This window comes from Chenopodium album, chromosome 22, assembly GCF_948465745.1.
Source record: "Chenopodium album chromosome 22, dcCheAlbu1.1, whole genome shotgun sequence".
In the NCBI taxonomy this organism is placed as follows: Eukaryota; Viridiplantae; Streptophyta; class Magnoliopsida; order Caryophyllales; family Amaranthaceae; genus Chenopodium; species Chenopodium album.
This window is the reverse complement of record NC_137855.1, coordinates 8,133,672-8,159,705: the sequence shown is the minus strand read 5'-3', so window position 1 is coordinate 8,159,705 and position 26,034 is coordinate 8,133,672. Positions and strand designations below refer to the sequence as shown.

At 34.3% G+C, this 26,034-nt stretch overlaps 2 protein-coding genes across 2 annotated transcripts; both read left to right on the top strand.

Moving 5' to 3' along the window:
• The first annotated feature begins 5,454 nt into the window (after positions 1–5,454).
• LOC145603703 (uncharacterized) lies at positions 5,455–10,728 on the top strand. The gene is made up of 7 exons (XM_081659663.1): positions 5,455–5,835; positions 8,384–8,463; positions 8,713–8,773; positions 9,234–9,291; positions 9,506–9,563; positions 9,958–10,030; positions 10,356–10,728. Exons 1-7 carry the CDS (start codon positions 5,503–5,505, stop codon positions 10,446–10,448), a joined length of 756 nt encoding a protein of 251 aa, XP_081515789.1. The 5' UTR covers positions 5,455–5,502; the 3' UTR covers positions 10,449–10,728.
• Positions 10,729–16,014: 5,286 nt separating this feature from the next.
• LOC145603701 (sodium/hydrogen exchanger 1-like) lies at positions 16,015–25,592 on the top strand. Its single transcript, XM_081659659.1, has 14 exons — positions 16,015–16,300; positions 17,431–17,549; positions 17,847–17,944; positions 18,684–18,743; positions 18,826–18,872; positions 18,957–19,151; positions 20,011–20,057; positions 21,753–21,819; positions 22,494–22,594; positions 23,814–23,915; positions 24,351–24,489; positions 24,600–24,662; positions 24,741–24,821; positions 24,994–25,592. Exons 1-14 carry the CDS (start codon positions 16,139–16,141, stop codon positions 25,354–25,356), a joined length of 1,644 nt encoding a protein of 547 aa, XP_081515785.1. The 5' UTR covers positions 16,015–16,138; the 3' UTR covers positions 25,357–25,592.
• Positions 25,593–26,034: the final 442 nt, after the last annotated feature.

Here is a 26,034-nt window from a genome sequence, read left to right as displayed (position 1 = left end):
TGGTTAATTATTGCACAAATAAAGGATCTTGGAATCACTTAAAATTCAATTGGGATCATTTAATTATTGAATAAAGTGTTTTAAAGTTACCAAATGAATGTTTTTATGGTACTTTAATTTATTAAACATAATTTTAAACTTTGCCTTATTTTGACATAGATGAGTAGCCGTAATAACAATGACAACAACATTTACAATTTGCGACCATTCCTTGAGAAGGATAGGTTGACAGGGGAAAACTTTTCCAACTGGGAAAGAATGCTAAGACTTGTTCTGAAATCTGAGGGCAAGGAGGATATCATTGATACCCCATTACCAGGACCTCTGCCAGAAAATCCAACTGCGGCAGATATCAAGAAGCACAAGGAAGCTCATGATAGAGCTATGCCTATCACTTGCTTAATGATTGCTACTATGGAACCTAGTCTTCAAAAGCGTTTTGAGGACCTGGATGCCTATTCAATCATGGAAGAGCTCAAAGTTTTGTTTAAGAAACAAGCTAGAGTTGAAAGGTATGAGCTTCATCGTGAGATTATGGATTGTAGAATGGAGAAGGGTGCCACAGTTCATGATCATGTTTTCAAAATGATCGGCCTAATTCAAAGTATGGAGAAACTGGGGTACCCAATTAGTGATGATTTGGCAACAGACATCATTCTCCATTCACTTCCAGAAAGTTTCAACCAGTTTATCATGAACTTTAACATGACTGCGAGTGCAAAGACTATGAGTCAATTGCATGCAATGCTGGTGAGTGCTGAGAAACAAATCCCTAAGGAACCTAAGAAGGGAGTTCTTATGATCCAAAAGGGAAAGGGGTTCAAGAAGAAGGGGCAAAAGGCTAGTGCCAAGAGCAAAGGCAAGCAAGTTGCCAAGGCTCCTGAAAAGCCTAAGGCGAATCCAAAACCCAAAGTTGCAAGTGAGAGTGAATGCTTTTACTGCAAGAAGAAGGGGCATTGGAAACGCAACTGCCAGAAATACCTTGATTTCCTCAAGAAGAAGAATGGAGCATCAACCTCAGGTATTATGTTATAAACATTTTAACCTTCACTAAGGTATGTGATACCAAGTTGCAGTGCTTAACATTATGATGTTGCACAGGAACTGCAAGCAAGTGAAGCTAGCATGGAGATGGAGCTTGAAGGTGCACTAGAAGTATTTGAGTGGCCAGAGATAGCTTCATAGTTTTAATTTCTGATTAGTTTATCATGACATTTAGAACTATTTCCAGTGTTTGATGAGACAATATTTCGGTTTTCTTGTTTTGAATACTGATTTGTATTACTTGGCTTGGACAAATGTTGATCCATGACCAAGGTAATAAATTGTTTTCATTTTGCTAGATATGAGTTAATTTTATTTATGACATTGATATATGTAGATCACAAAAGTAAATTTAGATGATTCAAAGCAAACATACTTATAACAAAGTAAAGTTAGGTCACATAAACCATTTGCACATCCAAAGTTATGGATGGACTCTTACTCTTATATGATTATGAATCACTTAAGAATTAGAAGTCATGCTTGATAAGGTATAATGACCAAGTTACCTTTTAGTTGAAAGGGTAAAAGAGCTAAAATGATATTTTGGAACACAAACATATGATGTGTGTGTACCATAAGTTCAAGATATAGCAAAAGGATTTAACTATTTCATTGCTCTTATTAACGATTTAAGTAAATATGTCGATAATTACTTAATGAAATAAAAGTTGGAATCATTGAAATGTTCAAAATTCCAAAAATGAAATGTAAAATCAAGTTTGAGATAAACAATTTAGCACCAAAATATGATTGTTGTGATAAATATTTAACTCAAAACAAATGATCATCTAAAGGAATTGTTGAATTAGTTCACAATCCAGGAACATTACAATTAAAATGTATGTATAGAGTAGGAATCAAACTTTGCTTGCCATGGTTCGATCCAAGATTTAATGATTTACAAATATCGTTTTGAGGATATGCATTAGAACAACAACAATTGCGAATATACTAAATAGAAACTTAACCAAAGCAATAGAAAGGATGGAAATATTCCAAAATAATCTTTTCTAAACAGGATTGAGGGAATATGAAATTTATGTAAAATATTTACAAAGATGACATAATAAACCCTAAATCAGAGGTATTATTCCTACAATCGCGTAAAACAAAATGTTTGTTGCTTGCGATAGTGTCTTTATAGAAAGAAATGTCTTCCTACAAAGCCAAGTGGGAGTAAAGTTAGATCTCGATGAGATTCGAGACGAGCAACAAAGGGATGTAGATAACACTACATCAGAGACGAATGCGCATGAAATCAGCTAATTTGAACAAACATGTGTCGAAGCAAGCTAATTCAACTAGCGAGACTTCTATCGTCCTACTAGAATGAAATGCTTCAATGAGTTGAAGAGAATAATTCTATTGTCGCTCACACCTATCGTAGGTTACTTAGGATCGAAACAAACAGTTTGTTGGAATTCTAGTAAAAGGTGGATTCTAAAATTTTCCTATTGGAATGGTTGGAATCCATACCTACAAGCAAGCTTTGGACAAGTGCCAACTCAGGAAGTGGCTTAAAAGCCAAGAAATCCAGAATGGACTCCATGTCTGTAAAGATGTGCTAGTCCATGATAGTCTTACAAATAGGGTCAAACCTATTAGTCATGTAAGCCTATTCGGATTATTTCTAGTTATGGAAATTAAAATCACCTTCATGAAATGTTCTTGATGGATGGCATGTATATGATACAACTTAAGTTTTTGAATTCCAGAAAGTCCTAGAAAGTTTTGCAAACTTCAGAAATTCATTTATGGATTGAAGTAAGCATTAAGGAGTTGAAATATTCATTAGGAAATCAAACAGTTTGATTACCTTGGAAGAATGAAAAGAAATCTTGTAGAAACAAGAAGTTTAGTGGGAGCAATTGGTCTTCTTAGTCTAGTATGTAGTTGACATACAGTTCATATGAAACGATATATCAATGCTTGAATAAGTCAAGCAATGGTTAGAAAGATTGTTTCTATATGGGAGACTTAGGAGATGTTGAGTACATATTGGGAATCAAAATCCACAAAGTGAATCTTGAAGGATGACTGGGCCTAATCAAGAGACTTATGTTGATAAGGTTCTTGACGAGTTCAAGATGCAAGATTCTAAGAGAGGATCTTTTCCCATGTTTCATGGTTTTACACTCAGTAAAACTCAGTGCCTTAAAAGCTAGTTGAGTTGAGTCGTAAAGGTAATGTACCTAATGCTTTTGCAAAAGGGACCATTACATGTACCATGAAATGTACAAAGCAAGTTGTTACATATAACTTGTGCATGTGTAGCAAATTTCAAGCAAATACAGAATAAGCATACGGAAAGTTACCAAGAACGAATCCTTGAGTACTTGAGAAGCACTAAAGGAATTTTTCTAGTTTATGGTGTTAAAGGTAAACAAGTTTGTCAAAAGTTTTACGAATGCGAGTTCTTTCCAAACAGGCAAGATAACTCTAGATTTTGGTCTAGACGCACAATTTTGTCAGTATGGAGAAGTACAGTGAGCTTGAAGAGTTCAAAGCAGAGCACTATTGCATGCTCAATGTCAGAATATGTGTATTAAACTATAGTCGGATAGTTTTAGAGGAAGTTCGGATTAAAATGTCATATGACTAAAGGGTTACCTTTGCCCAAGAACAAAGGAGCCAGGGTCACATCACAAATCCAAACAAATGGATATAAGATATCGCCTCAGTTATGAGATCATTGACCGGCGGAAGGTCACGTTCTGCAAAGTTTTATTATGAGTGAGAAATCACTAAACCCCTTCCATAGACAAAGGTATGAAAGTCACATTAAAGTCTTGGATTGAAGCAAATTATGTAATTTTAAGTTGTGTATGTTTGTGGAAACATATTACATGAGAAAATACATCAATTTGCAGAATTATGTTTAAAACAGAAATTATTATTTCTCTTATTTAATTATGGTTTTGAAATTAAATAAAATGTCCAAAATAATTATGGATTGATGGGCTCATCAGGTTATCTATCAGATAGAGACCTGGTGTATGAAACCCCACAGGTGAACAAAATCCACATATTATTTAAGTTCCTAGTTCGAAATCATTAAAGTGGACATAAATGATTTCAATGAATGGACTAGCATGTAAGGTTGATTGGATAGCTCGGTTTCATGGGCTATAGGGGCATAGTGATGCTCGATCAATCACTTGGATATGCATGAATGATGCATGATTGAACTATTGACCTACTTTGAAGTTCAAGTATAGAGCTTCCGTATATATTAGTGGATTCCTTTGACATGAGTGGAACATTGATTTCATTCAATGGATGTTATAACTGTGGTACATTCAAACGTCTACCCGTAACTGGAGATTATAAAGGATGTTTCCCGGTTATTTCAGAAGTTGAGTGGGAGGCTTGTTGCCACAAGATTGGATAGAGTCTACCTATTAAATTAGGAAATGTGTCATGGCCGCTTGAAGAGGGAGAATCCAGAAAATACGTGGCCGCGTTCAAATGCATTACTCAGTAATCATTTGGTTTTGTAATTCTAACTCAGATTTCAAGAAACGATTTGTAGATTAATATGATCTCGACATGTGATGCAATCATATTATCAAATCGACATATACATTGACTTAAGGAATTTGAACATTGCACCCTTGTCTCAGACAAGTGGGAGATTGAAGGAGTTATGTCTTCGTCGTGTGCAATTACTAGATATATAATTGGATCAAATTATGGAGATAATTAAGTCCGGACATTTGGGTCGTCGTTTTGCCATAGCTAGAGGTACTTACGATCTTTGGACTAGTAAAATAGGCCAAAGCCCGATTGGACGGATCCTATAAGGTCACACAAAGGGGCTAGATCGAGCATTAGAGGACGAGGCCCATCATGGGCCTCATCACTCTAGGTGGCCGGCCATGTAGGGGCTTTGAGAGGCTATTGGGCTTCGTGCCCTAGTCTAATTATGATGAGATTATAAATAGACTAGGTGCCTAGGTTTGCAAGTAATGGAATTAACTGATCATTAGATCAAACCCTAATTAGCAAACACGAAACCAACCCCCTCTCATACTCCCTCTCTCCTCCTCCCGGCGCACGGTGGTGTCTCGTGGTGGTGGTGGTTCGTGCGGTGGTCGGTTGTCCGAAAAGGTGGTGATCGCGGTTTTCCTCAATCACTCGACCAATCTAGTATTGGTGGACGGCTCGTTCGAATCTCGTGGACTAAGTAGAGGAGCAACACTTGGGGCTCTATTCTCTCCCTGATTTGCCTGTCGAATAGCTTCGTGGAATTCACGCTTCAAAGGTATGATTATGTGTCTTGTGTGTTATGCATGCGATTCTTGGGATTAGGTACTTTATTGAATATGATTCATATATGTTATATCCGCTGCGTAGTACCTATAGAACCCTACACTTACAAAGTTACTATAAACATTATCCCACATTATCTTAACACCATTCTCTGGTGGCAATGGCTGCTATCTTCACACTCTCATGGCAGTTCTCCTTCCTTCTTCCCTCCACCACTCTCAATCAAAACCACCTCAAACCCCTAAACCCATTTCTTCTTCTTCATTCTCTCTCTCCTCTAACCCCAAAATTCAATCTTTAACCTCAAAAAAGAGGGATTTCATCTTCCAATCAATTTCTCTCTGCATTGCTTCATTAATCCTTGAAACCCCATCTGCCATTTCTGCTACTGAAGCTCCTCCTCCTTCAAAATCGATTCTTTCGGGAATTTTGAACACTAAATCATGGTTTCAGTTTTTTGGTGATGGGTTTTCCATTCGTGTTCCTCCCGAATTTCAGGACGTTATGGAGCCTGAGGTTTGATTCTTTCTTTCATATAATAATTTCCTTGATTATGTTCTTTGTTCTTATGCATTTGGTATAAATTATGCTTAATTTTGTACAAAGATGATTTTCTGGTATCATTGCTGGTATTGAATAATGGGGTATTGGGGTTTATACATTGTATTGTGAAATTGTTTGTTGTCTAAATTGTGTTGTTGATTGGATATTACTTAAATGGTTGGAATTTATATGTGTGGCATGATGAGGAAGTCTATAGCAATAGCCGATATGGCGATATTGATCAATCTCACACAGTCACACACATGAATAGAAAACTGAGTTGAGAATTAGAGGTTTTGATTTAGTGGTTTTAATGTACATGTGTCATGTGTGTGAGACTGATCAATGTTGGAATTTAAGTTAGACCTTTCTGTATTAGGAGAGTACTTGAAAGGTTGGAAGATGTGATGTTCAGCAAGATTAATTAAACCCAAGAAATGGAAATGATTATGAGAATGTGAATGTGAATGGTACATAGAATTGTTATTTGGAGTTTGGATAGCTTGACTTACGAGGTTAAAACCTAGAATTGTTATTTGGATAGGCAATGTATTTCTCACGCAGAAGGATTGGTGTAGAAGGCTCTAGGATTAAGAAAGAAGAATTTGGTGTGATGAACTAAGAAATTAGAAGGAGTGGTTGGTTGTACATTACTCAAACTACCTTGAGGCTGACACCTTCATGAGATTTGTATGAAATGGCTCTTGAACACTTCAAATGAGATTAGTAACAGATAGAATTCCATATTATTTATTGTCCTTGCTTCATAGTTCATAGTCATTATACCATATTTTGTCCGGCACTTTGAGTAAAACAGGTAAATTTTTGATAGAGATTAAACTTTATGACTCAAGTAATATTGTATGTTGGCTTGTACTTTGTATGGGTAATCTGTAACAATTGAGGTGCAAGAGGAATGTAACACTTAGAGCCTGTTTGGTAAGTAGTGATATATGGTGATAATGAGATTGAATTTATAGACAAAGTTTGTGAGAAACTCAGATGTCAATGCTCATAATAATGACTACCTCAAGTATCTCATTTTCTTCACAAATTTTTGTTTCCATTTGGAAAAGAGTATTGGGTGATAATGAAATATTTGAAGAAAAACATGAGTTTGGAAATATTGTATTACCATAGACTTAATGATGTTACTTTGCTAGCATAATTACATTCAATCTATTATGGTAAATTTCATGTAAATGATTCTTTTAGCATCGTTTAAGACCTTATCAGCTCGAATATCTGAAAGTGTAATAATTTGTTTTAATTTTTTTAATTGTAGTGATCACTTTTATGGATTTATTGCCCTCTTAATAACTAAGGTTGTGTTTCTTTCAAAGGAAAGCATATTGTACTAACATTTAATTTCAATTCAAAGCATATTTCCAAAGGAAATCAGGTTTCAATTTCCTTTTTCCATCCTTTGGTTCCTTGATAGAAAATTTAGCGAGAAATCACAAATGAAAATGGAGGAGAGGGTTTGGATAGGAATAGAGAAGGTGGCATTCTTTCAATTCTTCCTTACAAAAGGAAATGCTTACTACCTTTGGGAAAACAATTTTACACTCTTCACAAAACAAACATAGGGTAATGGGAAAACCAATCATCCTTGAAACGTTTTTTTTTTTTTCTCCCCAACTAAACACAGCCTAAGAGATCCACACTGATGATGATGATGCACCACTGTCAAGATTATGAGTGTCTGTTTAATAATAGAAACTTATATACAACATACTTCGTAGTTATTATATCCCAAATGGAAGATTTTGCTGATGGGCTTGAAGCATAAGTGCATAATCCTTGTCTTGTGCTTAATTCTTTGCCTGAGGTGACAAAGGTAATCTTATGCAAAACTTTTATCATCAACATCTCACAGAAGAAATTACCACTGTATTTAATTGTAAGAATAATGCTCAGTTGATTTATTGCTTTTCTAGAACTATTTGGTATCAAAAAGAAAATTTTGATCATGAGATTTTGTTGAGAGAGTTGAGGTAATGTACAGTGGAATTTCAAATTGCTTAGGAAGATACACCTTTTGGATAATTTGACTTGGGAATGTATTTATTTAGATAACTTGTGTGGAGTATGCTGTTGTGGTGATGACTGATAAGGCCATAAGCTTTCTGAAATATTGGGAATTTGGAGCCTTTTATAAAATTATGGTGGAATACGTCACTTCATAACTTTGCAGTTAAAAACTGTTGGCGTTTCCCTACAGTTAGGTCTGCTTGGCCTTGTGGGCTAATTGTAGAAGTTTGATGATGGAAATGGAATCCTTATTTGACAATAGCTTGTTTAGTATGTCCTTTAATGATGTATATCTTGGGAACCATGTCAGCTACATCACCGAATGTGGTATTTAGAAATCAGTTTTGTGTTCATTTTATGCCTGTCCAAATTGGAGAGAAGTCTCATTGATTGTGTTCCACCTTTTCCGCTTCAGTATTTAATGCTGGGTTGTCCCTCCAAATTGGATAGATTCCTTATAAATAATGTTCCACTTTTTCCCTTTCAGGATTTTAATGCTGGGTTGTCCCTATATGGAGATAAGGCAAAGCCAAAGACTTTTGCTGCACGGTTTGCCTCTTCTGATGGGTAAAGATAGTGTCTTTTCTCCTCTTTACTACCTTTGAGTTTTATTCACTAAAAGATTCCACCTCTATATATATACCATTAGTTTTTTAGTTTTTGAGATTCCAATAAGTAATTCTGGCAAATAGCATTGTCCATTTTGCTATGTAATTACAGTTAAGGGAAACAACAAAATGTGCTTGATATTGGGTTTAATGCTGTCATCGAGCTTATTACTTATTAGGGAATACTAACTTCTTCTGCATTATACAGGTATGAGGTAGTTAGTGTAATTATCAAGCCATCCAACTCATTGAAAATTACATTCTTAGAGGTGTGTTTCTTGTTTTACTTCACATATTATCCAATATACCTGGCTATCTTAAAGAATTTGTTTGGTTGAACAATTTTGCCTTTTGTTGACTTCTGACTCTTGCTTTATATTTACGTTGTCAAGTATGCTATATTCATGCTATTCTGTCTGTTTCAAGTTCTGCAATTTAAGCATGATTTAATCGTTAGATGATTTGTTCTATGTTCATGTTATCAATTAACTCTGGGCATCTATCTCTACGGAGCTGCTATATACTACCACATTAAGTTGCTGAAGCACCTGCAGGGTCGTCTTTCTCTGTCTTTCCTTAGTTCCTCACGTGACCTAACCAATTTTACATTTAGCCTTTTATCAAAATTTTCTAACCTCATTTGTAGTTACTATATTGAACCTTGTATCTCCTGCTTTCTTTCTTACGGAATGTTCTATTCTCTTGATAATCATTTTCTTAAATTTACAGGCCCAGGACATTACTGATATAGGTTCTCTTAAAGAAGCAGCAAAGATTTTTATCCCAGGTATATGTATGAACATTAAAATCCCCTCTCCCTCCTTTGATCCTTTCCTAAAACACCAAATGGGGATTAAGGTAGCCAAAAAGATTTTCTTATACATGTAAGATATGCAACTATGCTACTTGATGCTGTTTTGCTGTGACTAGCTGTTTCACAGCTTTCTGATTTGTCTGCTACGACTTGATTGTTCTTTATCTTTTGTTTGGTGTCATGGCAGGTGGGTCATCACTGTATTCCGCACGAACTATCAAAATAAAAGAAGAGGATGGTTTCAGGTAAAGAAAATCAAATTGATATTTCTGTAAATGGTGCAAAAATAGTATCCTTGTCATTTCCTTTTGTTGCTAAGAAAAAACTAGCATATCTGAAAAGTAGTTTGTTTGAAGATGGAGGTGGTGAGAGACTGAGAGGTCAAACCAGAAAATATATTCTCTTGATGGCTGTCATTTTGATTTATGTAGATGAGTTTTCTTCTGTTAACTACTCGTGTTCGTTTCTTTTTGGCTGGGGAATCTACCTGCCTATTAGGGCTTTTTTTTTTTTTTTTTTTTTTTTTTTTTTTTTTTTTTGACATCTTAACAGAGTATTATTTTAGCAGTATGAAGATATATTTTGATTCTTCCCTGAGTAACTGTTCGTCTTAATTTTGTTGTCTCTCGTGTCACCCAGGACATACTATTTCTATGAGTTTGGCAGAGATGAACAACATGTTGCACTTGTAGCTGCTGTGAATGGAGGAAAGGTATTTTCTAGCCTATGTGTAGAATTTTATATATTTAGACTTTTAAACCCAATTATGGAATGATAAACTCTATATAGAAAAGTATTAGCATGGCGTTTTTTAGCTACTGATATAAAAGATGTACCCCCTTGATCCCATCAGTAGTCATCATATATACTATCGATAGTATAGATCTTTTTAATATGTATTGTAGCCATTATAAATTTATTATAGCTTCCACAGTGTATAATGGGCATACTTCTTGCAATCATATTGTGGACTGAAAGGATTCCAGTTGTTTTAACTTCACAACATGTATGTTTCATGTTCGCTGTAAATGGTGCAGGCATTTGTTGCTGGAGCAACTGCCCCACAGTCTAAGTGGGATAGCGATGGTGTAAAACTTCGCAGTGCTGCCTTGTCTCTGACACTGTTGTAGTCCTACTTTGACGACTGAGGTTTAGCTTTGTCCATTATCATCTTAAGGTTGGATTAATTACATTTTGCTTGAAAGTCTGTGCCCCTCCTTGGTGATACATTAGGTCATTACCTACGATCTGGGCAATGTGGGCATACTGTAATTGTATATCATATTCGAAACATCATTGTTTGGCTGTTTGCACGTCTTGTTCAATTATGTTGTAGAAATTCTGTTACAGGCAAAATACAACTAGAGACTTGTGGATCATAATTATATTGAGATAATTGCATTTTCTTTACATTTGTATCCGCATGCAAGATTTTACATGCACTTGTATGAAGAGACTCGTTGGTACTGGATTGATGTAATAGTAATATTCTATGTGTTTTAATCGAAAATTTCCCTTCTAATTTTGTTTGGAAAAATTCAAATCATCTATAAGTAGATTATACTTCGTATACCCTGAATCCGGAGCATAATTCTGTTACCAGGGACTTTATTATTGTCACTCCTCTTTAGGTGCACGGTATAAATTTGCACCTAAACTACATCATATATCAGATTAGGACCTGTTCAGCCTGAACTCCCGCTATAGCTGTGAATGGACCTGTTCAGCCTGAACTCCCGCTATAGCTTCTTTTATAAAATGCCTGCCGTATTTTTGGTGTATATGTTTGGGCAAATTCTTAGAAAGGGATCTGTGTGATTTGCTAGATTTGAGAAAGCATGTTAAAGATTAAAGAATTAAACATGTTATTGATAAGAAAAATAACATGTCAAGAGAATAAAGTTAAGAGACAAATTGACTAATAGTCTAATTTGAATCCGTACTGATTAGTTGGGTTGGGATTCTGGAATCTGGACTAAGAATGACTCTCAGAACTGCATTATTAAACAACATTCAAATTAGCTAGATTGAAGGATTATTCACGGAGTAAAAGTACTTTTTTATTGAATGTTGAATGAAACGGATGATGGCGATTGATATTCATACTAAGGTCCTGTTTGATTCACCTTAATTTTGCTGAACTGAAATTATTTTTACTGAACTAAATTTATTTTTACTGAAGTGAACTTAATTTTACTGAACTGAAATTATTTTTACCGAAATTAAATTATTTTTACTGAACTGAAATTATTTTTACTGATTTTCTATTATAATTCTTCTTTAAGAAAACTGAATTTTACTGAACTGAACTTATTTTTACTGAATTGAAATTATTTTTACTGAAATGAAATTAATTTTACTGAACTGAACTTATTTTTACTGAACTGAAATTATTTTTACTTAATATTATTTTTTTAAGGTGAAAAGAACAGGGCCTAAGTTGTAGAAAATCTAATATAGGTGTTGAAGGATTGGTATCGTTTTGGCAATGTTGACTAGGTTGATTGTCATATTCACTAATTCAAAAACTTTGGATTAGTCAATTAGTAATTGATTGACATTTCTTTGATTCGCTCCTCAAATAAAAAAAAAAAAAAATGATTGTACTAGTTGCCCAAGTATTCATCATGCATCAATCAAGGGTTCAACCTCAGTGTGGCTTAAAAAATTAATATTGTCAAATGTCAATAATGTCAAAATAAGTTCGGCCACAATGTCAAAATAACATCAGTTTAGCAAAGGTAATTTCGAGTCAGCAAAAATAAGTTCTCATTCTGCCAATCAAGTGATTAGTTTCCTTGTATAATTATATAATACGATTATTTCTAATTGATGAACTAATTACGTATGGTTTTAGTTATGGAAGATTTTTCCCTAAACTATTGTTGATCTTCCTTAAAGTGGAGATTATTCATATTTACTAAGAAGGAAACGTAGTGGCGAATTGGCTATTTAACCAATGAGTTAATTATAACAATCGAATTAAGTTGATTCAAGTCCTTTCCTTAGCTTAAGGTTGTATTTTACATGTTGATGTACTGATGTAGTAAGTCTGTATGTGTGGCTTTGCCACGTTTTATTCCTCCGTAGTTTGTTTTTGTTAGTTTAATTCTTTTTTTGGCCTAGCCCCTCGTAAGCACCAAAAAAAAAAAAAAAATGTTAATCTTCCTTAATCTTTGTCTTGTGTTTTTAACTCTTTGTTTAGTGTGATTATTACCTTATTGTTAATTTATTGTAGACCGGGTCCATACAAGACCAATTGTAAGATTTTCTTCTTCTTTCCTTTGCTTGATTATTGACCTTAGCCTCATGTCTATGATAGAAAAATATTGTCCCAACGATTGTATGCGGAAGTTTGTCGGCATAGTCAATCCCGGAGTAGCTTAGATATACAATGCTATAATTGCTATTGTAATTCTTTTTTTTTTTTTTTTTTTGGGAAATTCTCTTTGGTGAACTCCAAATTTTTAAGTTTTCAAGTGGTAACACATTCTTAAATTTTATTATCAATGATAAACCTAAATTTTGATTACCATTGATAAGTGTTATTTTAATAAAAAATCCTAAACTATAGTTAGTTTTTTTTTTAATAATTAAATTATTATAGAAATATTTTTCAAAAAAAAAAAAAAAAACCCCACCCAACCAGCAGCCCCGACCACCAGCCCTCCCTTTGTCGGCGCCGCTGCCACCTAGACCCCCTCCCTTTTCTGGCGCCGGCGACCAACCCACCACCCTCCTTCTTCGATTTCCACCTCTCTTCCCTTGAAACCACCTGGAACCTCACCTCCCCCACCCTCGAAACCACCTGGAAACCTCCCCCACCCCAAAAACCCTCGGCGACCTCTCCTCCATCCCCGAAACCCCGGCCACCCAGCCCACCACCCACCCCTCCCTTATCCCGATTTTTTTGCTCTAAATGGAGGCCGGATTTATGCTCGAATTTGCTCAATTTTTCCAGGTTGGTGTGGGTTCGAATTTCTTAGGGTTTTTTTTGGTGTTTTGCTCGAAATTGGGGGATTGTAGCTCTGAATTTTTGGTGATTTGATTGCTATTTGTTGTTTAATTTGATGGGACTTTAGGGTCGAATTTGATGGGGGTTTGTTGGTCGAGTTTCTGGGGGTTTTGGGTCGAATTTCAGGGTGTTTTTTGGTCGAATTTCTGCCGGCGGTGGTGGGGGAAATGGGAAAGAGAGAGGTGCGGGGTGGGCGACGGTGGGGGAAAGGAGAAAGAGAGGAGGTGCGAGAGGTGAGGGAGGCTGGGCGTCGCCGATCGGAGGTGGGGAGGCCAGGCGTTCCGACTGGGGGTTGGCCGCCGGCGTGGGTGGGTGCAGGGGAGGGGGAGCTGGCAGTGGGTGGGGGGAAGGGGTGGTTGATTTTTTTTTTAAAATTTTAGTATAATTATTAAATTATTAAAAAAATAATTAAAAACCTAACTATAGTTAAATGTTATTGTTAAAAAAATAAAAAAATCTAACTATAGTTAAATTTTTTATAAAATATAATAATTAATGGCACCATTAATAATTATAAAAAGTTTAGGAGTACCAAAGATAATTTTAAAAAACTTTGTTTACCACTTAGAATTTTAAAAACTTGGAGTTCACCAAAGAGAATTTCCCTTTTTTTTTTGAAAGAAATATTGTAATTCTTATTAAACACATGTAATTAATTATCTTTTATTTCCGTTAAAAAAAAAATCTTTTATTTCAAGAGTAGGAGTTTGGGTCGAGGTCTTCTATCCTATAAATGGCTTCATAAAACACAAAGCTCTCCAATAGAGTCACCTTCAATAGACTTAAGGTTTTGAGGTGTGAAAAGAGGAGTCCATTCGAAATTAGATGGTGTGGTCTCTAGACGTGTAATATTTGTATCATTTTCATTGTTAAGGTTAGTAATGTATTTTATTTCCTATATTGTTCTTCATAGTCCAAGAATTGTTCTTGTTGAATGGTAAAAAACAGAATCGTTCTTGTTGAAATCATTGTAGAACCATTCTAGTATATATGAAGTTAAAATTGTACATTACAATTTATTTGAAACAAGTCATCAAAACATTAACTTAATACAATGCTAATACTGAGTAATAAATTTGTAGTATTTTACTATTGTGATTAGTTGTTTTTCCTTGTGTCATCCCACCCCCCCCCCCCAAAAAAAAAAAAAAAAAAAAATCCTTGTAGAAATAAAATATGGAACAGATCAACTAGAAGGTAGACTTGAGTTGGAATAATTTTTTCATTACTAGTCCAAAATTTTGGTGCAATAATAATCAAAGAAGCGAAGAATGTATCCAATAAATATTAGAAAAAGACTTAATTGAGATAGTATAATATTTAAGGAAATTGTCAAACGCAAGAATACAAAGGCATATACACATCGTAGGCAAATAAATCTTCAAAATTTCAAATTACTTTAAGACTACTAGGTGTTTTTTTTTTTTTTTTTTTTTTTTCTGACAATCAAGACTACTAGGGGTTGATAGGCATTAATTGAATTGCTTGTACTTCTTAGTGCTACACAAAGGACACTTTCATTAAGCTTTGGATTTATGATGGTTTACTTTGGAGTTTGCCCTTTTAATCCAACCCTAAACTCTAGTTGTCAGTTAAGAATGACTCTCACAACTTATAACTTCTTCTTTTTTTTTTTATTTATTTTTTATTTATTTTTTATTTTATTTAAACATGTTTTTGTGACACACTTTTTGAGAAAAAAGAGTTGATAAGGCTTTAATTGATCACAATAGTTTTTAATTGTTTTCAATACGGATAAAAGTCTTACCAGCATCAGATAACTTTAGATTATATCACAGAAATAGATTAAATGATCCAGTATTGTTATGCAATTAAAGAGACTTGCGATGATATTATATTTATCATCTAAAAATTGATAAAATTTTAGTGTCAGCATACCTTAAATTCTCATCACCACCCTTTTGTCTAAATAATAGAATAATAAAAGTTGTTCATTTAATTGATGAAAAAAGATTTCATAACAAATCAAATCAACACAAATACTAGTACGTAGTATTTTTTATTTATTTATTTATTTATTTTGACAAGACACAAATACTAGTATTATATTACACGAGTCACACGACTATTTCTAAAACCAGGCAATGTCTGGATTTATTTGTAGATTACAAATTTCACAATAATAAAAGAATAAAAAAATCATGATTCTATAAACAATTACTCAATTAATTTAAGAAACTAGACTACAAACATCAAGATAGAGTTTATGCATTCACGATTGCTAAAAATAGTCAAACTCAAATGCCAATCTCCAAATTCCATCTCTATCTTTGGACCCACATTCATCCCAAACAACAAGTTTTTTTATAATAATTTTAATTAATTTATCAATATTAAGCGCCAACTGTAAGTTATCTTCTACATCATGTCTCATCACATTATTCTCGACACTTTTCCTCAACAACCAATAATCTTCCACCACCCCGTCCATTTCATGTTTTATTTTCAATTTATTTCATGTTAAAACCATATTCAATATCCAATCATGATTAGTCAAACCCTCAAATTAACTCAGAATTTGCCACGTGGGTTTGTTGAGCTGGCTTTCTATAAGCACGTAGCATAGAATCATTTCATTTGGGCCCAAAATTGATGTTTTTATGTTCCCTTTAATTTAAGACTAAAAGGAGTACAAATCACCTTTTTTTAATTTGACATTAAAGTAAATTTCTAGTCTTTTTAAAGAAATTGTACACTAATTAAGCTCATAAAGATTGGAACTTTATGAATTAATTTTAGCAGATATTATCTGCAATTTGAAGAATAAGACGAAGAAGAAGAACGATGTTTGGGGTGGAAAAGATATTGCATGAATCAACACCATTTGATACTAGTACAGTGATCTCGATTACTGTGTTCATCAGTTTAATTTGTTTGTGTATTATTATTGGTCATTTGCTTGAGGAAAATCGTTGGGCCAATGAATCAATCACCTCTCTTCTTCTGGTAAATTTTTATTTTTAATGTATTAATTTTGTTAATATATTTTTTATTTGATACCCATTTGAAAGTTTTGATCTTTATTGGTGGGTTTTGAGTAGATGTTTTGCAAGCTTTAGAATTTAATTTTTGGGGTTTATTAGGCTAATTTTTGGTTAGTACCCTAAAATAGAAAATTACCCATTTGAAAATTTGAATTGTATTTTGCTGTTTTGGTGGTGTATTTAAGTAGGAATTTTGTATATTAATTCTTGGTTTTGATTAGGTTGATTTTGGTTAAGTACACAAAAATATCAAATCTGAGGTACCCAATTGGAATTTAAATGTAAATTTGTTGTTTTGGGTGGTGAATTTAAGTATTTCGGATATTGATTCTTGATTTTGTTAAGTTTTGAATAGAATTGATTAATTAGTTGCCATTTGCCAAGAATTCCATCAATTGTGTTTTGGATCAATAATGTGATGATATATTGATATTACGGAATAGCGAACTCACAATTGGTTAGACTGCATATATTATATGATCCCCATAGGGCAAGGACTACTAGGGTTTTCAATCTTATCATTTAACATCAAATTTGGTCTTCCCAAAACTTGAATTATCTTTATATGGCTTGTGATTACCAGGGATGTCAATGGAGTGGGACGGGTGTGTGGAGGATCAAATTAGGTCTGCCCAACTCTCGAATTACCTTAAGTCGGGTTGTGAATATGATATGCTGTATCACATATTTATCTTTTTCACAATTTTACACCATTAATTGGAAAAGTTTTGAGTTTTTGACTGAGTTTTTTTATGAAGACCTTTACTTTACAACAATTATAAAAACACATGGAGACATTTTGTTCTTCATGATTTGAAAGTGAATAAGGCTCATCATCAACTCTGCATGTTATTGAATGTTGAATCATATCTGGGATTAGAATGGACCATGTGTTCAAATTTGTCACAATGAATAACGCACCAAAACACTTCTTAGGCATCTTTTGGCTGTTTAATGTGATTTTTGATGCGATTGAGTATTTGAAAGCAGTTGGCTGATTGCACTGTATGAATTTTTAGCCTGTTTGCATATATAAGCTGGATGCTCTGTGTTTTAGTTGTGGTCTTTGATCGACTTTGTTAAAAAACTTAGGGTGTGGCGGCTGGAGGAGTTGTATTATTAATACGTAAAGGCCAGAACTCTCGCATACTTGTGTTCAATGAAGAGCTGTTCTTCATTTACCTGTTGCCACCGATCATTTTCAATGCTGGGTAAGCTCTCTTTTCTTATTTGCATGGAATCATGGATTAAGACTTCAAGACGAAAACTTGTGTCATGTGCTACTTAAGCACTTTGATTTAATGCATTTACTATGGTTTCACATCCAAATGCTTCATGTAGAGTGCTCTGTGCTTGAGTTAAAGACCATCATGTTGAATCATAACTTCGGTCCCCTTACATGATATCTTTGGAAGTAGGCAATATACCTTGTATGCTGATACTATATGATTACAACGTGTGAAATTCTAGAAAAGAATCATTTTGTTACTGACTTTGGATATTTGCAGGTTTCAGGTTAAGAAAAAGCAGTTTTTCAAGAATTTCTCAACTATATTATCGTTTGGAGTGGTGGGTACATTAATATCATTCTGCCTCGTATCAGTAGGTAAGACAGCTGATTTCTCTGGTTATTGTTTGTCCGTTTCTGTCAAGTAATTTTCATGCATCTCCTTGCCTAATTTTTATTTATGAAATTTAAAATAATTTCAATAGACGGAGTTTGCTCCATAATTATTGATTGGAATATTTTAGCATTATGTCTGACAGTATGAAATTGCCATAGATTATGGAACTTTTTGCCGTCTATTTGATGCTTTTCAGTGGAAGCAAAGTAATGTGAAATTTCACATACTAAATGCGAGTCCATTCATCGTATAAGATCCTGAAAACCACCCGTCAAAAAACCATGGTATAATGGTATAAGAAGCCAAAAAAAGGAAAAGGATAGATAAACATTAAATCACACCAATTTGCATGTGATTCTGTCATAAATCCCAACTTGATTTCATTTTATGAAGTCTATTTAATGCTTATATGCAGCCCTTAGGGCTACATATATCATTACCCAAAAAACATTTTTACAAACCAGTTGATTTATAATAAGATTATTAACATTTGTCAAACTTGTACAATGATATTTGGGGTTCACATTACATTGACGGTCTTGATTATTCTCGAATCTGTCTGACCAATATACTATAGGAAGTCATAGTGGATATCCAACAGTTGATTCATGTCAACTGTTAAGGGACTTTGACACATAGATTAATGCAACCGACTTATGGATGTGTATATGTTCGCAAAGATATTGTATCTGAAACTCCTTCTTCATTTGAATCTTGTAGGTGTACAATTTCTGTTGAAGAAGATTGGTTTGACACAGCTCAGCCTTAATGACTATTTGGGTAATTCACTACAAAATATCTAAGAGGTTTCCATTCTCTTCATATCCCCATAATAGACTAATATAGCTTGATATATCTGCAGCTCTTGGTGCCATATTATCTGCTACAGATTCTGTCTGTACCTTGCAGGTATGCATCTCAATGAAAGAGAAAGCGTGATAATTGGTTTATTATCATGCTCTACTAACATATGATCTCTCTTGGGTTTGGTAGGTCCTAAATCAGGATGACACACCTCTTCTTTACAGTGTTGTATTTGGAGAAGGAGTTGTTAATGATGCAACCTCCATTGTGCTTTTCAATGCAGTCCAATCACTTGATTTAAGCAACCTCAGTGCCATGACTGCCCTAGCATTGTTGGGGACCTTCTCGTACCTGTTTATCACCAGCACACTTCTTGGTGTTTTTGTAAGTTTCAATTGTAATTTAGGCTCATTTTAAAATACCATACTAAGCCTCTCATTATCACAGTCTTGCATGAGCTACTTGTTGAATTTGGTAGCTGACAAAGATGTTTTTCCAATCCTAAATTTTCTTGATCTAAACCATGTGCCGTTGTACATCACAATGCAACTTAAATTGTCAATTTTTAATATTACTATAACACTGTTGGTCAAGAGAGTATTAAATGCTACTTTACATTACCTATGTGCTTGAACTAAACTGAAAAGGTGTGCGCAACTGTTAAAATGACATAAATTTTGGACTAAAGGGAGTAAATATTAACACTTCTCTCATGTATTCTGTTTCTTGGTGGTAAAGCTGTCACAGGCTGGGATAACCATGCCTAGATGGTTCAAATACTCAGCAGTCCTGGAGACCTGGTTAAGCATAGTCTTGAATGGACCCACTCCTAGCCAGCTGTGCCACTATGGGTCAATTTAGACCTCACTGAACTAAGTCAGTCTGATTATAACCAGTCTTAAGAGATATTCAACTATAGTATTAATAAAGTTTCCATTAATAGGTTGGGCTGGTTTGGGTTAAAGAATTTTGAATTATTTATGTATTTCACCTACTTTGTGGTTAAAGCCTGACTGTATATTAGCCTGGCCTGAACTGTGTAATCGAAGAAAGTTGAAACACAACTGGACACTCTCTCAACCTTGTTTTAATTGGACAAATCGAAGATCCACTAGAGTTCTTTCTTAGTTTAATATAGAGCTATTGACCATCAATGCTCCAACAACAACATTTTCTCTATGCAGTATTCTATGTAATTGTTTGTCTACGTAACTGTTTTCTTACTTGTATTCTATGGATGCAGGTAGGGCTGTTGAGTGCTTTTATTATAAAGAAGCTATACCTCTCAAGGTAACTCAATTGAATTTATTACGTAATGTCAAGTATTTACATGTTGGACTACGTTGAGTGTCCTCTATCAACTGAACTTAAGGTCTAAATGTACCTTTGTTTTTGTGCGCACCCCCTCCCACCCTCCGTTTCAACAAGATAGGGCCTAGGTGGAAAGATTTTGTAGCTGTTTTTATTTAAACACTTTCTCTCAAGTTCAAATAACAAAGGACGGCTAGTTCTCTTTCTTATAAATCAAGGAACCATAATACTAGTTTTACTTGTTATCAAAAAGGAAATTTTTTCTCAAAATTATTAGAACTGCTAGTGCTTAAAGAAAATCAATCAATCAAAGCCTTAATCCCATTAGTGGGGTCGGCTACATGAATCAAATTTGATCATTCCGTGTAGTCATCCACAAAAATCTTCCTCCTCCATCCCTTACGATCCAATGCTTCATCCTCATGCAAATCCATATGCTTCAAAATCCTTCCTAACTCCTTCCAACCAAGTCATTTTCGGTCTCCCTCTCCCTCGTTTAACCCCTCCAAGGTCCCACTCTTCCACTCTTCGAACTAGTGCACCCTTGGGTCTCCGTCTTACATGCCCAAACCAACGCATACGATATTGGCCTGCAAAAATTTTTGGCCAAAGATAACATAATTTTCTGGCCTGCAAAAATGTTGCTTAATATGGCCTACACAGCCGCATTCCACTTAAGCTCAAATATTCCATTGAATACTGCAGACATGACAAGAAGCTTTTTTGTTTTTTTGTTTTTTTTTTATTTGACACCAGACAAGAAGCTTTTTTAAATGAATGCTTATTGCCAGATTATATAAAAGCTAAATGGGATTTCCTTTTTATATACATTTAGCTTTTATATAATCTAGCAATAAATATTCATTTATAGAAACTTCAACAATAAATACTATTCCGTATGTTGAATAAAAATAAATAAATAATGGAAGTTAAGTAAGGTAAAAAATAAGATAGGTTCATGTGCAAGCGACTAGAACTGAACCCATCACTTCAACTAATTGAACTATCAATTCTAAGTGATACATGCTTACATTTGTTGGATTTATTATATTATTATGGGGGCCTACTTTAGAAATCTTAAGTGCAGGGAGTTGGGCCATGGGGGTCAGGCCTCCACCAGCCCCTCCATTGGCTCCACCCCTGCAATTTCGTGTTGTTAGTTGTCAATAAAACAAATTTCATGTGAGTATTATGAATCTTTCCTGTGATTCTGTCGATAGGATTTGAATCATTTGATTCTCTTCTGATAAGAAAGATGATTTATAAAGATAATGATAGGCTAAATACTGTATATGCTTTCATTTATATATTGTATGTGGTCTGCATTGCACATCTCTTGTTTATTGTGCATTGCTTAAAATATGATTGTCATAAGTCCTTTGAATTTGGATAATGACATTGTATGATTAGGTGAGGTTTAACTGGCAGTTTCAAGGAAAACCAATGGCTCTAGGATTGTCCTGGCAAAACCTAGGTAGCACAGTGTCATTTCATACCCTTAATTGATTTTGCACCTTTTGCTATAGTGCCCAAGTTTCATGGTACTCTTGCCTATTGGTGGCAAGAGTGCAAGTCGTGTGCAAAATTTGGTATTGCTCTACATGCTATCTAAGATGCTATCAGTATTCGATTTGATCTCATTTATAATAATACATGTTTCTCAAATTTTTGCAGACATTCTACAGATCGTGAAATCGCGCTTATGATGCTTATGGCTTATTTGTCTTACATGATAGCTGAGGTAAGAACCATAAATGCAAGTCCGTAGTTATGTTTATTCTTTTTCTTTTGTAATATGTATGTTATGTTTATTCTTTTTCTTTTGCTCCTGCACCTGTGTTAAAAGTAATGCTCATAATTACTGAATTTGCATACTAAAGTGACTAATTTTATTGCATTGGTATGTTAGAACAAGTCCACTCTAGCTGGTAAAAGAGACATATTATAGAGGGATTATTGTGGGTCTTTGATATTATAAAGTTACAACTGTTTTAAATTTTCCATGGATGAGGGATCTGTGTAATCATTTCTGACCCTGGCTTTCCTTCACCAGTGAACTGGTTAGGTTCTATTAAGAATGTGGGAACTAGATGAAGAGCACATTGTACTTGGAGTCTTGGAGAGACCTGTATTAGCAAGACAGGTTATAAGAAACTGAGATAACTTTATCTTAGTTTCACCAGCATGCTGCTAGGCGAATTAGGCTATTCAGCTCTGTAGAACCGTCTAGAGAATGTATTATAGATTTTTTTACTAGTGAGATATTGAGGGTTTTTATTTAAAAAAAAAAATTTATAATCATTATATATGTGTTGCCTTGCCAGAACTTTATTTTGTTAACTAAATTGCATAAAATCCTGTATTATTATTGTTATGATTACAGGCAAAAAAATCATTTTTTTCTATGTCTTGCAGCTTATGGATCTTAGCGGTATCTTGACAGTCTTCTTTTGTGGTGTTGTCATGTCACATTACACATGGCACAATGTATCAGAAAGCTCAAGAATAACCTCCAAGTAAGAGATTACAAATCTCTAATCATATTAGTTTTCATAATACATACTCGAAGTTCATACTTTATAACCTCTCATATGTAAAAATTTGGTGGTCATCTGTTTTCTCTAGAATGTTTTATGCTAATACTGTAGATATCAGTAACTCTTACTTACATTTGTGATACTATACGAGTTCCAGTAGTATGCATTGTCCAATCTCTGACATAGTAGGAGCACTCAAGCAATTTTACAGTGTTTGGGTTGAAGGATTTGGGAGAAAAGAAAAGAAGGGAAAAGGAGGGAGAATTTTCCATTGTTTGGATAGTACATTAAGAGGGTGAGGGAAAAGGAGGGGAGGGAATGGAAGGAAATTGTGTCCTTTATTATTTAAGAAATTAATCTCTCCAATATTCGAGAGATTTGGAAAGAAAATGGTAACAATTCAGTCACATAAGTCTGCCTTTCCTCTTTCTCTTGCTTCCTATGTTTGACCCTCGTTACTTTCTCTCACCTCTTTCCCTTGCTTCTTTATACATCCCGTTTTACTTTCTCTCTCCTATTCCCCTTTGCCTTTTTATTTTTATTTTAATTATTTATTTTTATCTCCTGTTGTATTATTGTTCTTAGATTTCCATCCCGCCCCCTCCTCTTCTCCATTATCCAAACTATGGAATTACTTCTCTCCCTTCCTCATTATTCCCTCTTTCCTTTCTAATTTTCTATCCAAACAGTGTTAAGAGTCCTAAAATATGTACTTTGATAGTTGGTACATAAGATGCGATATGCAAATTTATTTATTTATATTACTAGAATGAACCAGACTATTGTGGGAAACCTAGAACCGGGTATTATCGGAGGGTGTAGAAGCTGAAGGGGGAGAGGGGGAGTAGTTAGGAGTAAATGACTTGTCAAAAGAATTTACGTTCTACTCTTTCAACACCATTCTAAAAGGATCAAACATAGGCAAGATGGATTAGTCATTTGCTATCAGTCTGATTTCCTTGCCGTCTATTCAATTAATTTGGCAAACGGGTGCCTTTAAGAGCACAAATTACATATCATAGTGTGATTTTGGATAATTTGATTATTTAAGGGAAAAAGTAAAAAAAAAAAAAAAATTTAATTTGACTTAATTGAGTAGAGGTCATGAAAATAATGACAAAAATCTCTTCTTTTTGCAGCACGCCTAACTGGAGGCAAGTACATATTCTAACCCTAAATTATTGTTATATGATTGCAGGCATGCTTTTGCAACAATGTCGTTTATATCAGAAACATTCATCTTCTTGTATGTCGGTATGGACACATTAGACATTGACAAGTGGAAGGAAAGCAATGCAAGGTATGTTTACATTGAACCTGTTTCCATTTTGTAGAATTTGGTTAGGCATAGCTTTTGTCATTTGACCTGCATCCAACTACTTTCTTCATCCATTATTTTCTCCATTTGGATTGAATCATCTGATTGTTGATTTACTTCGGAACATTTTTGCTCATTATGAGCTCCCTCTACGATGTACCTGTTCTAATGAGGTAGAATATGCATCTGTGGAATAGTGAAGTTTATGAAGTACCTGATCTAGAGAGGATTCTTCCTCTTGCAATTGTCTGCGTTATGGTATTTGCCTCAAATGGATCCAAAAAAATACTCAATTATAATTTAGCTGTACTACTGCCGAAACAAGAAGGGTGACCCTAGTATAACATTTATATGATAAGAAATTCTTTGTGACTACAATGACAAAAGACTAAATTTAGTGTTGTTCTTCCAATTCAGTGTAGGAACATACCTTGCTGTTAGTTCCGCGATGCTGTCTTTAATTTTGATTGGACGAGCAGCATTTGTCTTCCCTCTGGCTAATATTTTAAATTACACAAAGAAGAACAGTGATAAGAAAATTAATTTTTCTACACAGGTATGTCAATATTTCTGTTCAAATTCCAATCTATCATATAAAATTCCAGTCTTTTTTTTTTCTTTTTTTTTTTTTTTCCCCTTTTTGGTTCTGACAACTTGCAACTTCAGTTTATAATATGGTGGGCAGGATTAATGCGAGGTGCAGTTACCGTGGCCCTGTCCTACAACGCGGTAAATATACCTCCTATGATCTGTGGTAAAAAGCTGTACTATTGTACCTATTTTAATAATGAAATTATATTACTGCAGTTTTCAGGTTCTGTAGAGGTATCAAATGAGAGATCACTTATGATCAGTTGTACCATCATCGTTGTTCTGTTTAGTACTCTGGTCAGTTTTCTGCATACCCTCTTCATTTTTATATTTTCTTTGTGCGTGTGTTACACCAGAATTTTATCCAACATTGAATTGCATAGCCTTTATATTATTCGCCCTTACAATCTTTGTATATAACTATTTAAGTATCTAACTAGTTTAAGTTAATCCTTAATCTAAAAAACAGCTGTTCGGAACTGTTACCAAGCCCTTGATTAGAGCAATTTTGGGAGCTCCAAGGCATGCAGTTTCATATGCAAGTGATATACCGAGCCTTGAATATTTAGACATACCTTTCCTAGATCCTGTAGATAGTCAAGAAAATCAAGGAAACCAAGAAAATCAAGAAGCGAATCTGAATGGTGATGAAGAACCTCGTCAAAGAAGAGGAGGCTTCAGTTTGCTTATGAAATATCCTACTGGTGCCGTGCACCACATATGGAGGAAATTTGATGATAAATTTATGAGACCTGTTTTTGGCGGACGAGGTTTTGTGACATATGAGCCTGCTTCACCAACTGGTGCTGCCGATATAAGTCATGAGCAATAATTTTTTGATTAAGAGTTCTCAGCTTCCTTTCTGCTTTTCCTTTTAAGGAAGATTTTGCAAAAGGAATAATGTAAAATACATCACAGTATTTTTTTTTTTTTGTATATTGTTGTAAATTGAGATAAATCTTATTTGTCGAGAACATTTTGGATGGAGTCCGAGATTGATATTGGAGTCATGAACGATATTATTTTTAATAGAAGATGTTCGGGATGACCAGCATTCGAGCATGTTGACATTTGATGTTCATTTACTCCTTTAAACCTCATAATTGTATTACAATGTCATTGTGATTATGAAGCCGTGCAATGGCCATTGCATTGGCGTAAAGGCATAAAACCTTCATATTGCACAAATCGTGCAATTATGTTGAGTTATGACTTGCGAGTAACAAAATATGTTCTCATCATCATACACATGCATTAGTTGCCTTAGTGCCCTTAAAAATTTTAGGGAAAAATCATAATTACCATAACTTAACTAATTTTTGTTGAGCTGAAAGTTATTTTTCCAAACTAAAATTTGCTACTATTGAACATTTGAACTTATACAAAGTAAGTACTAAGTATTGATAAAAATCTTATTTTTATTGATTTGCTATCATATACTTGTATTTTTTTTAAAATGTATTGATATGACAATTATTGTATTCCATCCGTTTTTAAATACTTGCTCCAC